General features: G+C 34.1%; 1 protein-coding gene across 4 annotated transcripts in view; it reads left to right on the top strand.

Annotated features, from left to right (window-relative positions):
• LOC106051992 (formin-like) overlaps positions 1 to 17458 on the top strand; it is a 44692-nt gene that overhangs the window by 9809 nt on the left and 17425 nt on the right. The window contains exons 1-5 of one of the 4 annotated variants that reach the window (XM_056022420.1): positions 2070 to 2109; positions 6622 to 6908; positions 9005 to 9164; positions 11398 to 12204; positions 14532 to 14593. In XM_056022420.1, the coding sequence (XP_055878395.1) occupies positions 6855 to 6908; positions 9005 to 9164; positions 11398 to 12204; positions 14532 to 14593 (1083 nt within the window). In that variant the 5' untranslated portion in view covers positions 2070 to 2109; positions 6622 to 6854. Of the gene's footprint in view, positions 1 to 2069; positions 2110 to 6621; positions 6909 to 9004; positions 9165 to 11397; positions 12205 to 14531; positions 14594 to 17458 lie in introns of those variants that run through there. The other 3 variants (XM_056022418.1, XM_056022417.1, XM_056022419.1) reach the window with 3 other exon arrangements.

Below are 17458 nucleotides of genomic sequence, written 5' to 3'. Positions count from 1 at the left end.
CCTTGTCTGTTAAATTGTGACAGAAATCTTGATGTTTTGTTTTTTTCTGGTAATGTGCTGTTTCAGGGTGGCCATAAGTAACTTAGCAAACAGTACTTGAAAGTCCAATAGTCATGAAAAACATTAGTCAGTATTTTTTTTTTTTTTCTTGGATAGCCTTTTAAGGTTCTTTTCACATTAACATTAAAGAAAAGTAACTTCTGAACAAGTCTAAATGCATCTTCAAATAGTGTTGCTAGTGAATTATTGGGAAAAAAATATAAACAGAAATTCCAAAAAAAAAAATGCTTTACATAAATTTAAAATGGTGAAAACAAACTACTAAGCATGATTATTAGCTGTGTGAGCCCTGCTTTTGAATCAAATACATGGACAATTTTTTAAATAGAAAAATTGCAAATATTCTAATTGAACAGAATTAAAATCCAGGTTGACAGGCCACATTCTGGTGTGACACAGCTGACAAGTGTTATGGCACTATTAGCAATTAATTATTTGTTTCGGAAATAGGGGAAGTTTTGACTTAGTGACAATGATGTGACTAGTTAAAACAAGAATAGGTTTTAGACACAACGAAATATCAGTCGACGTAAACAGACTACTTCCAGGACAATGTAGATATAGGTGACATTTTATGAACTACCTCCACTGTACATTGAAAGATGGCTTTTGAAAGTGAGCCATGTCTTACAGTATAACTAAACCAGCTTATCTTTATAGTATTTAGGAGTTTCTCTTTTTTGCCAGAGTGTTGACTTGTAAAAGTACAAACTCATTTGTCTTTTTTTTCATGGTATCTGATACCCAGCAGCGTTTAGAGCGTTACCACTTAAAGGCTTGAATTCCTCTTGTTGCCTCTAATGACATAAAATAAAATAAAACAAATGTTGACAGGTACTAAAAAAAAATACCAACTAAACAAATGTCAACATCACTACCTGGTTTGGCAATCTGAACATTAATAGTAAAAGTTTCTTCATAAAATCCTAAATGCTTTGATTATAAATTCATTGAAATCATTCAAGATATCATAATCATTACTTTTTGGTACCTTAGTAAAAGTATTTTTTCTATATTTACAAGAACAGGTCATAATTAATGTTATCAAAACCAGCATCACTATTTTATTTTAATAGCAGATAGTACATTCTAATGTCTGTTGTGAATCAATGCAATATTGGGTGGCTGCCTAGTCATGCGGTTTGCATGCTGGACTGTCATTCAGGCTTAGTGATGGTCCCGGGTTTAAACCCTGCTTGCTACAATCCCCTGTCATCCTGCAGTAGGTTTGGATTAGGAAGTCCTGCAATAGGTTTGGATTAGGAAGTAAATTATCTTTAACTCTGAAGGAACATCCAAAACGTCAAACATTTTACAATAATTTTTTTTATGAAAAATTTTTTTACTTTTTTTTTTAGTAGAATCATCAAATTTTGCATCACATTATAATTTGTAAATTTAAATTATTAACAATAGCAAAATTACTGTTATACATGGAAAAGTTTAGAAATAAAATTTAAAATAAAAAATATCTATTTTATGAATTTGAAATGTAATATTTAAAAAAATTGTGTATTTATCTTATTGTACTTACACTATAAACTAGAACACACATCCATAATTCTTTCTCTGAAATTGTTAATCAAACCTATAATAGAAAAAAACAAAGAATGAACACAAGTTTAATGTTTACAGTATCAAAGACTTGAGTTCATCTTCATGTTCAACATCTGTGAACTTTTAATTGACAGAAATGATTGAAGTAGCTGAATACCAGAAGTATAACAGATATCAAACCATCTAACACAAATATCTTCATAGCACTAAGACCAAAAAAAGAATACGGCTAAGTACTGAAATGAAAGATTATGGGAAAAAAAACCACGCTGACATTCGAATTAAAACCACCTGTTTTCATATCAGTAATTTTCTTTTATTTCTTTGGTCTGTTTTACTCCTTATCTTATACATGCGTACTAGATCTATTAGTCATTGGATTGGTATGCAGTCTTATGTTTAATTCTCAGGTTTAGTCTTGTAGTTGGTACTCAGGCTAATGTTGATGCTGTGAATGACAATGAAACTAGATTTTGTTGTTGAGACTTTGATGTAATCTTGTGGTGGTTTATTCTTTGACTTAATCTTGTGGTTTATTCTTTGACTTAATCTTGTGGTTTATACTGAAATTTAATCTTGTTTTATACTTAAATTTAATCTTGTGGTTGGTCTTATGTAGTGTTTTTCTTTCTTAAGCTAAAGTTTTTTTTCTTTGACTAAATATTATAATTCATACTTGTTATTAAATTGTTGTTTGATTCTAAGACTGAATACTGTGGTTAATCACTGTAGCATTTACATCTGGACATATGATCTTTTCCCTTTGCAACTTCCCATGTGACTATAGATGCCAATCTGCAGTTAATACTTAGGATAAATATAGTGGTTCTTAACGACTAAACTTGTGATAGTGCTATGTGATGCATTTCTTTTCAGCATACTAATCATTTACTGAGATCAAAAACTAACAATTAATGCATTTCTTTAAACCAAAAATTGCATTGAAGTTTCTTTATAAATATCAAACCATTAGTTAAACAGACTATCACCAAAAATGTTTTCTTGACTGTTATGTCAGGGTCTTATTTCTTCCTCTTCCTCCTCATTCTCATTGTGATGTTCAGATGACTAGACCAATATTTGAGATGAACTGTGCAGTGGTTTACAAATCAGACAGCTCTCCATATAGTTTTCTTTCTATTGAGGTGTTTTGGGGCCAGTGTCTTGTACGGGCCTCGTGGTAAAGAGAGCAGTTTTGGAGGACATGGTCGGCATTCTCTGGTGACATTCCACTTGGGCAGATTTCTCTGGTTCCAATTTTGAGCTTCCGGTACATATGTTGTCTCATTCTGTTGTGTCCGGTCCTGAGTCCAAAGATTAGATGTTGATCTTGGCCTGATAGCTTATAATAGGCATCACCTTTCTTTTGATTTGGATGAGAGCTTGTCCATTTTTCATTTATTTTATTTACTATTAGTTTCTTCATTTCTTCTGGATAGAGTGCAATGTTTAATAGTGAGTTTGTTCTTGGGGAATGTGTCAGCCTTCTCATTTCCTTCTAGTTCTATATGTGTTATCTTATATGTGGGTCTTATATGTGTTATCTTATATGTGGGTCTTATATGTGTTGTCTTATATGTGGGTCTTATATGTGTTGTCTTATATGTGGGTCTTATATGTGTTATCTTATATGTGGATCTTATATGTGTTGTCTTATATGTGGGTCTTATATGTGTTATCTTATATGTGGGTCTTATATGTGTTATCTTATATGTGGGTCTTATATGTGTTATCTTATATGTGGGTCTTATATGTGTTGTCTTATACGTGGGTCTTATAAAACATTGTTGTTTGTCTTTAATATTTTTACTAGTGAAAAAAAAAAGTACAAAACAAAACCAATTTTTATGTTTAAAGAACACAGCTATTTATGATATTACAGTTGTATGAAAAATGCCGGGTATCTTTTTGAATATGAATCATATGTGGATCTTATCTTACAAATTTCAGTTGTTTCTTCATAAAAGAAGATAATTATATCCTACCCAGGTGTTAATCTACTTAAGCTTGTTAATTAGAGACTTTAACTCTGTGAAGTCTTTGGTTTTTCTGACTGATTAATCCATGCTCTAGGGAAGAATGGGCACTTGTACGATTTGTCCAAGCATATGAAATAAGAAATGTGTCTTTATCTTTCTGAGTTTTTCATTTGGTTGTATTTTTGTTTTTTTGTAAATAATGGTTCAGTGTTTTATCTGTTATAGCTACTTTCTTTTTAATCTTCTGTGCTGAAGTGTCTCTATGTTTAGTGATTCCTTAATGATAGTCAAATGTGAATTTTTATTTCTTATAAATCTCTTTGTTCTATTTTGCATCTATTCTAGTTTCTTTTTATTTTCTTGAGTTCAGGGGTCCCAAACGGATGACTCATATTCTAATATTGGTCTAACCAGGATTAAATAGCATTTTAGTTTGATTTGTAAAAATTTCTTTTAATAAATCTCAGTTCTTTGATTTCTTAATAATTTCATCAATATGTGGATTCCATGATAACAATTTTATTTATTATAACTTCTAGATATTTTGAGTTTTTAATCTGTATTGGTTTACCTTGAATGAGATAAGCATTTTTTTTTTTTAATTTTAGTATTTTGCTACTCTTAATAATAGGAATTTTTCTGAATGGAAAGACATGTCCCATTTCACGCCCATTTCTGTAATTCATCTATTTCTCTTTGTAAAATGTCAGTATCTTGTGTTGTTGTTATTGTTTCATATATTATGCAATCATCCCACCAGTTTTCTATTTAGTAAATCCATCCATCCATCCCAGTGGCGCTTCAGCCCATGGAGGGCTCTGGCGTGCTTCAACACATCCTTCCATTCAGATCTCTCCTGGGCCTTTCGTCTCCACGCCCTAACCCCAAGCTGCTTCAGATCTGCTTCCACATCATCAATCCATTGCATTCGGGGTCTTCCTTTGGGTCCCCTGCCTTTTGGTTTTTACTTGTATATGATTTTCGCTCCTCTGTTGTCTGACATTCTTTCAAGTTGACCTGCCCAACGTAGTCTGTTCTTTTTTTTTTCGTCATTGCTGCTGGTCTTATTATGGTTTTGTATATTATTTTCTTGGTTTTCCTTGAAATTGTTTTGCTCTTAAGTAAATGGTAGGTGCTATAAAATGCCCTGTTGCCTCCTGCTATTCTTTCCTTTATTTCTGTTAGTAGGTCATTTTTTAAATTAAAGTACGTCCTAGATATTTGAAAGTTTGGACGTTTTCAAATTCGTGGTCTTTGATTTTGATATGTTGTCCCTCTGTTTGATTGTCTCTTGTCATTGCGATGTACTTGGTTTTACTGTCATTGACCTCAAGTCCTGCTGGTCGAGATGCTTCTTCTAGTTGTGTGAAGGCTCTAGCATGTCAGAGGTTTCTTTGCCTAATAAGGCAATGTCATCGGCATAAGCAAGGTATTGTAGAGATTGGCTGTATATCGTCCCTGTTGGTTGTGGACCCGTGTTTTCTCTCCTGAAGTAGTTAGTAATAGTTCCCCTTGTGTTTATGTGTATATTTCTTATAACTCTCTCCAGTGTCAAATAGAAAAGCATGCAGGAAAGTGCGTCTCCTTGTCTTAATCCTCGTTTAATCCTTGTTCTCCTTGTTCTCCTTGTATTATGACTTTGTTTTTTGAGTTGTTTAATGTCATATGTATAAGTCTTGTCAGCTTGTTGGGTATTCCAAAATCCTGTAGAGTGTCATATAGGTATTTCCTTCTGATACTGTCATAAGCCATTTTATAGTCTATTAAGAGTTGGTGGATTGGTATGTTGTATTCATGGCATTTTTCTAGTATACATTTTAGTGTGAAGATGTGGTCGGTTGTGGATTTGTTGGGTCTGAAACCACATTGGTAGTCACCTAAGATTTCTTCTCAATATTTTCCAAGCCTCTTAGTTATAAGCCAAGACAGTATCTTATAAGTCACATTTAGTAGAGAGACTCCTCTGTAATTACAGCACTTTAACTTGGATCCTTTTTTATGTATTGGGGTTATAAGAGCTGTTTCCCATTCTGTTAGTATTCTTCTTCCCAAATTCTTGATATTAGTGTGTATTTGGGAATGTAAGTCTTTCCCTCCATATTTAATTAGTTCTGCTGTGATTTGGTCCTCTCCTGGTGCTTTGTGATTCTTTTCTATTTAGTAAATATTAATTAAAATTAAATCAATATGATGCATGTATGTGCAGGTTTAAATTACAATTAGGCGTGCTAGATTTAGATTTGTTGTTGAATAGAAAAGAATAAAGATTGGACAATATTAATTATTTTTTTTTGTAAATGTCTTATGAAGACAACAGTTTGTCTTACCTTGAAATGTGAAATTCCTTGTATCACTGATTGGTATGCTTTAATATCAGTAATAGTTTCCTGGCACTGGACTGTCCTGCTATTATGTAAGAACATGGACACATAAATGAAAACAATTGACTGTAAACTATGGTAGAGGCTAAAACCAAACAAAAGCGTCCCCCCCACCCCCACCCCTGTGACATGTGTTGTTGGGAGGGATGTGTATGGAACAGGTCAGTTTGGCTTGGGTAGGGACAGTTTATGTTCACATTGTGGAGGCTGTAATGGATAAAGGGCTTAGGCTGTTTTGATTGGGGAATAGTGGGGGAGGAGACACATGTTGTTTCAAAGGGTGGGAGGAGGGGGGAGATGGGTACATGTGTTGTTTGCTCATGGGTTCTAAAGAGAATGGGAAAGAGAGGGGGTGGGGGGGGGATAGAAGATTAACAGAGCTCAAGCAACAGATGGTGTAGACTATACATTAGCTTCAGAGGATAAGCTTATTAATTTGCGTGTACCATGGCTATTGGTTTTTCTGTATAGATTTTATTTTTACCACCTGAACCTAGGATGTATTCATTAAACATGGACTGGAAGACTTTGTGTGCATTTTAGTTTATTTCTAACACATTGAATAAATTTTAATCTCTCAAAGAGTTTCGTTGAGGCATACTGCTTGATAATAACCAGTTAATTTTGTATTTTTGACTATTTAGCAAAAACCAATTTAATACATCAAATAAGAAGAGAAGGTTCTGGTATTGCTTAGATCATCATTTAGAGTTTCTAAGGATACTATTTCTAAAAAGTACTTGTGGATAGCTGCCTGTTTAATGGATTTACATTCACTGTGACTTTAGCAGTTGGGATGTTTTAAAAAAATAACAACGCAGGGATATTTTCTAGGACCAATTTTTAAATCTAGTCGACTAGTTTTCAACATTACTTGATGTGTTTTGAAATTCATCCTTGGTTCTTTCTCAGAAAGAAAGCCCTTGACAAGGTGAGTATTCTACGCCTTGCACTGCCTTTGCCTAAACATTGAGCTAATATTCCTGCACTGCTCAGTTTAAGCTAAGATCGCGGCACACCTCTGTCTGCATGAATCACAGGCAGGATTGAATTTCAATAAATTGTGGCATAATTTCTAAAACATGCAGGGGCGGCATGTGTATTTTGTTAAGCATATAGTGCATTGATTGAGTTTAGGGCGAGTATATTTGATCTACGAAAGCTGGTCATGCTTATGAATAAAAAAATATTGAGAACAATTATTCTTTTATTCTCCACTTTACTTAGTTTTGAAAACTTCTATATATACTGATAAGTAGTGCCAGTGAAGTAAACTGCTCCAGTTACTATTGAATATATATACATACATGTAACTTAAAGTATTTTTAGCTTTTTTAACATGGACATATTACAGTAAGGTCAAGCAGATGATTAGATGATGCATGGTGAAGAATGAGATTTTAATTGACAAGAGAGTCAAATTGACATCATCAGTCCATTTTTAACCTTCCTTGCACACTTAAGTCCTACAGCCTGGTGTTGTTCTACTCATAGAGCTATTTGGTTGATTGGCATTCTTAATCATGTGTCAAACCCACAGACAGGGGACTTGCTTTGGCTTAAATATATGTCACCCTGATCCTTGCTAAGATTACCCACTGACAAAATATATGCATAAAGACACTTGTGGTAATTTATTCTTCTCTCCAGTTATTTAAGTACCTTGCATATGTTCGTCTTTTTTATGAACATGACTTGCATCTTATAATTATACACTCTCATTCAAATTTTGTTGGTGTAAAAATGGTCTTCTAGTTTGACTTGAGATTTGAAATGTTGCATGAAGACCTTCCCCTGCATGATTACTTCCCTTGGCATGAACACCTTGTTCCATAAAACTAATCATGAACTAAAACATCATTCACCGTTGATCCTGTTGGTCATTATCATAAGCTTCTTAGGAAGAAGTTTTGACGGAATTTTTGGTATCTAACTGTAATTCATTTCTAGCATTCACTTTATAACTTTCTTCCTATAACAGATAAAAACATTTGTGTTTAAAGCATCACATTATAGCAACAAATGTTAAAGGTTATCATTTTCTATCCTCTCTTGGTTTTGACCAAACCTAACATGGAAAGCAAGCCATAGAAGCACCCTATTTGTATACATTTGCTAGTCAGTTAGCTCCCTGTTCTCTACAAATAAATAATACTCAGAGCCAGCAAGTAGAGTTTTTAATATGGCTACTCAGAGTGTTTAAACCATTATCATTTATGAGGATCAGTATAAGAGGTGCGTGTCCTCTCTTACTTTAGTCATGGACAGAAGTCCTGCTGTTGTTTGTAATACAAATATCACCATACAGGTCAAGAACATGCTTTCCCTGGCCTGAGGAGAGATGGAATTCACCAAGGCTGGACCTATCACCATTAAGACACAACTGAAGTTGCACGCTAATCCTGCATTTATGGACAAGGACATTAAAAATTTTTATGTTTTTTTTTAGTAGCTTTTATTTACCACAACTTTTATGCCTATAGCATGCTCAAAGCAGTATGGTCCTTTTTTTTGTGACCCAGTGGGGGGGGGGGGGGGGAAAGGGGTATCTGGAAGAAATTATTTTGTGCTCAGTAAACACAACTCTGCTCAAGTCGCAGTCAAACTCGAGCTCCCTTGTGAGGCTGCCAAACCTCCTTGATAGGTAGACAAGCTCCCTTGATAGGTAGCCAAGCCTACATGATAGGTAGCCAACCTCCTTGAAAGGTAACCAAGGCCCCCCTTCATAGGTAGACAAGACCTCTTGATAGGTAGCCAAGCCCACATGATAGGTAACCAAGCAGTTTAAGTCTGTTGGCCACACATCCCACTGTCTTACTGTAATGATAAAATTGATGACACATTACTTTTGTAATTCTTAAAACTATATTCTCTGTTGCACATTTACGACATGCAATATATCTTTAAAGTAATCTAGAAGATGTGTTTGCACATTGCTGAGGACTAATATATATTATTATTATATTAAGTACATATGTTTTGTATAAATAGTCTATGAATATTATACTTATATTTCTTATCTTTCAGACACACATCCAATACAAATGGCACACACAGGAACAGACCCAGCCCGTGAATTCAGACGAGCCACCCCCTGCTCCATCACACTTGTGGCCCCCAGCCTCCCATGGCAGCCAGGATGGAGACGTGATTGACTGGGACAGGAGACTTCGCTACTCAGAAGCAGGTTGGTCTCTGACTCAAGTCTTCATTGTTGTCATGATCCTTTAAGATAGACATTAGATTCATGATGCTTAAGTAGAAGTCGCCTGGTAGCTAGATGTATTGAAAGCAGATGTTTGCCAGTTTTTGTATGCTGTGCTTGCAATCAATAAGCTTACAGTGTCAAAATAGTATGTAACTTGACTGCTTAGTACTGTAGACACTGCAAACGTAATATGCTCAAACATAATAATTTACATGAAATAAATAAAATCAAAGCCCCATTTGAAAAAAAATATTGTGATAATATATTGTATATATAGTTTGTAGACATACCTATTGGCACACAAACAATTATAGATACATATTTTGTTAGTTTTATCTCTAGAATTCCCTTGATAAGTTTAATCTTGGTATATTCTTGTAATCCAAATGGCCAAACTTGTTAGGGATTGAAGATATATAAATATTACTATATTGTAGATAGTACTGTGTCATGATTTTTGCCTGTAAAAAGTTATAAAAAGTCACTCAATTTGGGAATATAAGTCCATCTTGTTAGACATTATATAATAGATGCATGTCCATAGTTTTTTTTTTGTGTGTAAATTTTTAAGTTGACATTCACCTGCATATTTATAGTCTTGCAAAAATTATTGTTTGCAAATCCTTTTAATGTACAAATTCTCATTTTCTGAAAACTTAATTTTATTCAAATACATTAGTTCAGTCACTGATGTAATAACATTGTTACTCTATGGTAAGAACTTTTTAGTGTAGGCTTAGAGCTTTATGTAAATCTGATCTTGTATTTATGGCTTAGTTGAACGATGACTTTGTTCCCTAGGTAAGTGTTCATTATCAGTAGTTATACCTATATAAGTGTGACCCTCTCAGCCCTTTTTAGTTGATGTTGATTTCCTAAATGAATTTATTCTGTCCCCCCCCCCCCCCTTTTTTTTTCCCTTTTCATTTGTTGTGTTGTCCAAACTTAAGACACCACCTTTGTTTATGCCTTAGTTGAAAAGATTGAAAACTTTTTTTCATTTTGAATTGCAGAAAATTTTAATAATTCCAAATATAAAAATACTCATTTTAAAAATAAGCAAACTTAGTGTGTAGCTAAGTTTATTTCCTTGGCACAGTCTGCAAAAGAGCTCACAGATCAGCAGCAAAAAGCTGTCTAGAAGAAGAAGAAGAAGAAGTAGTAGCTAAGTACATTGTATGAGCAACTGCCCAGATTTATTCCATTATATTTATTTATATAAGTGTTAATTTGAATGGCTGCTAAACATAATTTTTTTTTTTCAAAGTTCAGTTATGTTAATAATGCTTTAAAATTATCCGCAATAATCATGGGCATTTTAGTGCCACTATCCCATAAACTTAAAAAAATGAAAATGATAAAGAGCCTAATATGAAAACCCTAATGTCGTTACCCTGAACATTCCCAGAAAGACTCTTGTTACCTTTCAAAGGGCAGTTTTCTCATTTCAAGAGAAAATTTTTCAGTAGACACTCTCAAGGGACTAGTATAAATTTTGTTTCTTATTCAATGATTCTCGATCTTGGCAGCACCAGAGAAGTTGAAGAAATTATAATAATAATAATAATAATACTTGTTACACCTGCCACAACTCCAGAAAATTCCTCAATGGACACTTTCAAACCTTTGCGATCTATAGGGCAGATACTGTAAAGGACATCTGTTTCTATGGCCCACGGTTAAAAAGGGTGTCATGTGGCCAGCACAACAACCAACCACCTTTACTTTTCTCCAACTTATGTCAAGTACCCATTAGAGCTGGGTGGACTCAGAGGCACCCAAAGATCCCAAAATAGAAAATCCCAGTCTTCACCAGGACCCCCATTTCGAGGGCTAAGCAATGTACTTCTCAGCCACTGTGCCTCAATATAGTAAACAATTTAAAATACTCTGATTATTTACAAAAACAACAATTGATAAATTATAAACAAAATAATAAAAAGGATGTTAATAATTCAAAGCTGTCAGGTTAGTTCAAGACTTGACATTTTTTTTATACATCAAGGGTTTTTCACTATCCAAATTTAAATGTACGTATTGAAGGAAATAATTTTCCACAAAATATTTGTATATATACTTAGCTTTAAATTTGTATATTAAGTTTGTGTCTTACTGACACATAGTGGCACAGAAAGGTTAAAATATGAGTTTTGTTTGATGCATTTCATCCTCTAGAACTCAACACTTTTTGCTTTCTCAAAACACATTTCAGCCGAGACTACAAAACTATCACTATCACCATCTAAGGTTACTGCGGCTTTAGGCACTAGTTGCCCAGCTGTACCATCAGGAAAAAACACAACGGTGGACAAACCATCGGCAGGTCCACCTGTCCCACCTTCCCCGACACCATGTGACACGCCTGGTGCATCTCCTTATGCCCAGAATACAAAGTTCCTTTTGAGCTGTGAGAAACATACAGTTTTGAATGTAGAGAAAATAGAAGCTGAAGGGACTGCCCTCACGAAGGAGACGTTACAAAATGAGCAGAAACTTTATGAAGAAGGGAATGCTGATGTGCAAAGGTACATGGCAAATATTGACAAGGGACCAGTAAAAACAGATGAAGCACTAGAAGTGAAACCAAATAAAGCTACTTTTAGGGATGTAGCAGTTGAAACTGATTTCGTTTCATTCGAGAAAAAATGGCCATCCGTTGATAGAAATATATATCATATTGAAGAGGATGTAAAGGCTGTACAAGATAATGGGATAGAAAAAGCTCAAATAACATTGGAAAAGCACCTGACATACAAACTTGATGAATCTCCCATTAGGATCAAGCCTAATATTGCTATCTCTGACCCTGAAATTCTCAGCTGCCAAGTCTCCCCTTGTGCCACTGCTGAACAGACGTCTGTCTCTGTCCAGACTTTAAACCTTGGCCAATCTCAGGGCACATCAACAAAATCTAGAAGGACGCACCTGTTACCCCCCGCTTCCAGGTCCACGTCCAAGTCACCCACGTTTGCCAGGATATCCCAGTTCTTTAAAAGTGATAAGCCCAAAATCCTTGCTGGTTAGTTTAATTTAAATACAGTGGACAGTTTTGTTTCATTTCTTTTTTCCTACACTTTTTTGTTCTCGTTTGTGTTTCTTTTGGTTTGGTTGGTGATGTTGATTACTTTCATTTTAACTGTTATTGACACTTTGGAAACAAATTTTTAAGTTATACATTCTCTTTGCTCATTGAATGAAAGATGAATTAAAGGGAAAATTTTTTATTTTAAGTAGGTTGGGGCTTTGTTTTACTGTGCTTACTCTTAACAGAAGCGGTATTTCTTAAATATCTATTTTGTTACCTAAAACTTTATTTTTTTTTTACAAGGAACGTCTGTAATATATAAGATGGCATAAATACATCAGTTCTAATTGTAAAAATGTTTTTCACTGTATTGTTAGTGACTTCAAAACAAAATAATTTGACTTTTTCTTCATCTTTTAGTTATTTTAATGCAAATGAAAGACTAAGAAATATATAGAATTATCATACAATATCATATCAAATGCAAAATAGGATTTCCCAAAAATTAAAATAAAGCAGTCTAGAATTCACTAATTGCTGGCTTAGCTTTTAAAAGCTTAGGGTAGTTACATAAAGCTTATCACAAGTTTTTAAAAAAGTCAGTTCGAAGTCCCTATCCACAGTAGTAGTTTCATTTCTCAGTTCTTTCTAGAAATACACTTTTTCACATTGAAGAAGCTATTTTGTTTGTTTATATAGCTTAAGGCTTCAACTCATTAAAGTTCAGCATTTTCAAATAAGAGCAGATAAATTGCTTGTATTGTGAAGTTCTCATCCACGCAACAAGAATAGAACTTTAGTGGTCTCTTTCTAAAGGCACAATGGTAACTAACTGCGTAATGTAGTAAAAACTGAAACTAAACAATTTACACCAATTTGAATGTAGTGTAAACAAAATTTGTAGCATTGAAATGTTTCAGCAGCAACAGCATTTTATGATAATATTCTGAGTTTTGTAAAAATTGACTTACCTCTAAAATAGTGTTCTTTCAAATATGTAATATCACTCTGATAGTTACCTCCCCTTTTGTTCCACTTCTTGTGAGTCTGCTGAGTTCTGAGACAGTAATTGGTCAATTATGTTCCTGGTGTGCCTAGGTGATGTGTACTAACACACACTGTTGATATAATGACCAACATTTACTGCTATTTACATTTCTCTGCTGCTCACTAAACTCTCTCTCTTTTAAAACCTTAATCTTTTTGTGTGTGTGTGTTCCCTTCAAGCACCTTTTGATCAGAGCATATCTAAGTGCATAACATATGATATAGTTGTAAGCAAAAGTTAACAGACTTAATAGTGTAAGGCAAATGTATGAATAATATCAATATGTATTAGTAAGTTGTTATTCAGAGAAGGGTGGGTATAGTCATGTGTTATTCCAGAGAGCAATTAGCCAGAAACTAGTTAATTGCAGTTTGTGAATACAAGTGGTGGCCCCTGATACTTATTCCTTCCTAAGCTGGGGCATAGAGTTTAGCATAGACTCCAATGGTTGATACCATGTTCTCTTTGTTTAGTATTCTTGGTTATAGATAATAGGATGACCTATGAGCAGGGTGTTTTGCCTGATGAACCTGTTGTATGGACTGAAAGTTTCCTGTTGATTGAGGCTGGGTCAGTGGGTCACAGCTGATTCACTAGGGCCGCAAGTTGTTTAAGGGAGTGAAACACTCTGGTTATCACCATGACGACCTTTGTTGTCAAATTACATTTGGATGATTCCAAGGCTAAAGGTTTGAGTGCATTGTCTAGGGGACAGTGAGCAGAATTTTAGTTTATACAGTAGAAAAAGATATGCATGATTTAACACATAAAATAATTGTAGATGTGTTGAAACTAATTGAATTTATTTTGCAGTTATTTTTCTTTTAAAATAATTTTTTTTTTGCCAGGTTTCTTTTCTTTTTTACCCAATGTTTGGAATTTGGTTTAAAGTTTTAATCAATTTGACATTCTTTTTTATTGTTGTTTGTGTATTTTTAGGGAGCTGGGTATACACACACAATCATTTATATTTGTTCTAAATATATGTTTGCATATATTAATTTTTTTTAATACCAAAGCTAAAAGCAACTAAAGATGAAAGCCAATATAAATGTATAAAAACTATATAAAAAATAAAAATAAATGCTTCATAAAATCAATATTTTTTTTTAAATATTATTTTTTTCTTGATTGAATAAATAGTATAATTATTAGTTTAGTAGCAGCATCACTGTATTGATAAATTTCATGCTATTTATTTTTTTTTTTTTCAGCTCTTCTTAAATTAATACTTTATTGAAAAATGTCAATGCTTGTTTCATTGTATTCACAGAGAAACGTGAGAGTGACACTCAGTTGAAGAAAGAGTTTGAAGATGAGAAAGAGAAACTTATTGTAAGTCACACTGCCATTAACTGAATTTTTAAACTTATAAAAATGTATATACCTTGATTTGTTTGTCTTCAGCCTGAGCAATGCTTAATTCGGCGCTCGAGTGGAAACGGTCTTTACAGAAAGTGATTAGGACAATAGGAAAGCAAAACAGAACTCCCATTGGGGTGTCTAGGGACCAAGAGCATTGCACTGACAGGAATGGAAGAAAGCCCCTACAAAGATGTCACTATCTACATACCAGTCCTTAAGGGCTGCTTTTATGTTGGACACCTGCACTGTTGATAGGGTACTTAGAAGGCATACAAGGGATTTTATCCAGTGTCTTCATAAAGGAGTCATCAGAATTAAGAAGGAATATAGGGGAGTTTATCCAGTGTCTTGTGAGATATGAGACATTGGTACTAAGAAGTAGTATTTGGGAGTTTACCCATTGTCTTGAGATACATTGGTTATAGGGATCTTTCCCAGATTGAACAGCTTCCTAGTGTCAAGAATTCCAAGAGTTTTTGACTTAACTCTTATGACAATGACAAAGAATCATGTATTCAGCACAAAGAATCATGTATTCAGCTCTTTGGTTGGCAGTTATCTAGTATTAATTTTGTCTTACTTCCATCTTTTGTTTTGTATTGCTTTTGTGTAGCGCATATAGCATCCTTAACCCTTAAAGTGCTGAGCTTTTTTTTACTAGAGGCTCATATGAAATGGAATTACAATTCTAGTGTTTAGAGGCTAGACTACCTCACGGGTCAATGCTGTGCTGTGGTCCAATCTCCTTCATGAACCAGTGGGGGGGGGGGTATCTGGGAGAAAGTTTTTGTGCTGCAAACACAACTATTAAAAAAAATAGGTGTATTTTTTCATCTGGTAATTTCTTTCTAAAATATTTACAGAACAGAGCATTTTATGACTTTTCATTGTCGATTTTCCCAGAAAAGAACAGCGAAGGAATGTCTTGTAATTTTTTTGCAGCCAACTTTTCTAACAAGTTAAAAAAATTATTTTCCATTAAATTACTTATGTTATGTTGTTAATTTTGAAAGTGATTGCAATATTTCAGATTGAATCAGTTCTGTGAGTTTTTATTTCCTTTCACATTGGAATCTTGATTTGTGAATGTTCAGTTGTGAGTGTTGTTCCAAATCTCTTCAGCATGGTGCTGCCCCTTTTTTTTATCTTTCACAATACAATTCTTTCTAACAAAAGAAAGGGCTGATAAAAGCTTATATAATACTGATTTCCTGTAAGTGTATAAAGAAAGCTTTTCTGTACTTATATTGTCATAGTCATAATTATGTTTTACTTGATTATTAATCAAGTAGCACTTGTTGTCTTGTGCTACTGTTTTTTTTTTTTATTATTTTGTTGTCTGAACTTGTGCATGGTATTGTATTTGAAAAGTAGTGCATTATGCTGTGCACTTCAGCAGGTTTGCGATGCACATTTGTTTGCACTTGATAAATGTTTAAGGTTATACGGAGCCTGAAAGTGGGAAAGCTAGTACTGAGTTTTGCTCAGTTTGTCTAAAACGTCAAGAGCTCAAAAACAAAAGGCACAATTACAAATATAATTTCACATCGCCTGCATCATGCACAAAATAGGTTTAACAGCAGCCTCTGGTTTTCTGAAAGCAAGTACTTTCGTTCATTTAAATTTAAATGTTTGTTTTTTTGTGTGCACATAATCAAGTTTTAAGTCTTACGTACTTATACTGTTGTACAGTCTTCAAACTGAAATATCACTTATTTTGTGTTGAAAAAAGTGACACATATATGTAGGTGCTACATCTACTTATGGTTATTCTGTGAAGCTCTCACTTTTGTTTGCTAAAAACAAGGCCTACGTATTATATGCACATAAATATAAATATGTTTCAAATCAAGATGTATACTTCAGTCTGAGTTAATCTATTACTTTTGCACCACATTGTGTAATGTTTGTGTGTGGGTTACTTGTAGGGGTAGCTCTATGCAGTACAATACTGCTAACTCTACTATCTTGTTTTTGTTTGTTATTGTTGGCCTCATGCCGTTGTAAGAGAGCTGTGATTCATTTCTAGAGGAAGAGATGAGGGCCTGGGCATTGGTTAGGGTCAAAAGGTGGTTTCCCACAGCAGTTCCCTCCATGCAGCTTGGGTCCAAAGGAACTGCAGCAGTCAATACAGAGTGTAGCACAGAATGCTACAAGCTGCCTAAGTGTCACTAAGTGCCTAAGTGTCACTGGCACCTGATTATTTCTCAGGGTTAATTATGGAAGCCTCTCCTGTGTTTTCTTTTAACCCCAAGGCCATGGAGGTATGGATTCTCAGTTTTCCTAAGTGGGTAGCCAACCAAAGCTAACGAACACCTCCTGTCTAAATCTTTTTACATTAAACTCTCAAGACACACTTGACATTTCACTTATTTCATGGCATTAAAAATTTTGGATGACAAGTGATTTGAAATGGTGATTTCTGAAAATCTAAAAAAAAAAGATTCAGTTTTATAATTGTTCATGAACATGATTCTGGTAATTTAAAAAAAAAATTAAAACATTTTTGAATTATAATACACAAAGCTTTATGACATGACAATTTAGTGGATGTAACAATTACCTGAAACTTGATTGTAGGTTGGCAATAATCTTTGAACATCATGAAGTAGATGTTTCTTTCATCAAGTTTTGCCTGTTTGATCACTTTTGTACAGAACTGCACTGAAACATTTTTTTTTTGTGTGTAATGCAAATGGTGTAAATCATTTTAATTGATAGCTACAGCTCCCCCCCCCCCCTTTTCTGAGCCGGCTACTGATGTAGACTGGCAGTTAACTATGATGTATGCGTATTCACCTTACAGATGTTGTAGGGGAGTAAAGCCTGATTGCT

Source organism: Biomphalaria glabrata, chromosome 3 (assembly GCF_947242115.1).
Source record: "Biomphalaria glabrata chromosome 3, xgBioGlab47.1, whole genome shotgun sequence".
NCBI classification, from domain to species: domain Eukaryota; kingdom Metazoa; phylum Mollusca; class Gastropoda; family Planorbidae; genus Biomphalaria; species Biomphalaria glabrata.
The sequence above is the reverse complement of the archived record's forward strand: the minus strand, read 5'-3'. Positions and strand labels throughout refer to the sequence as shown.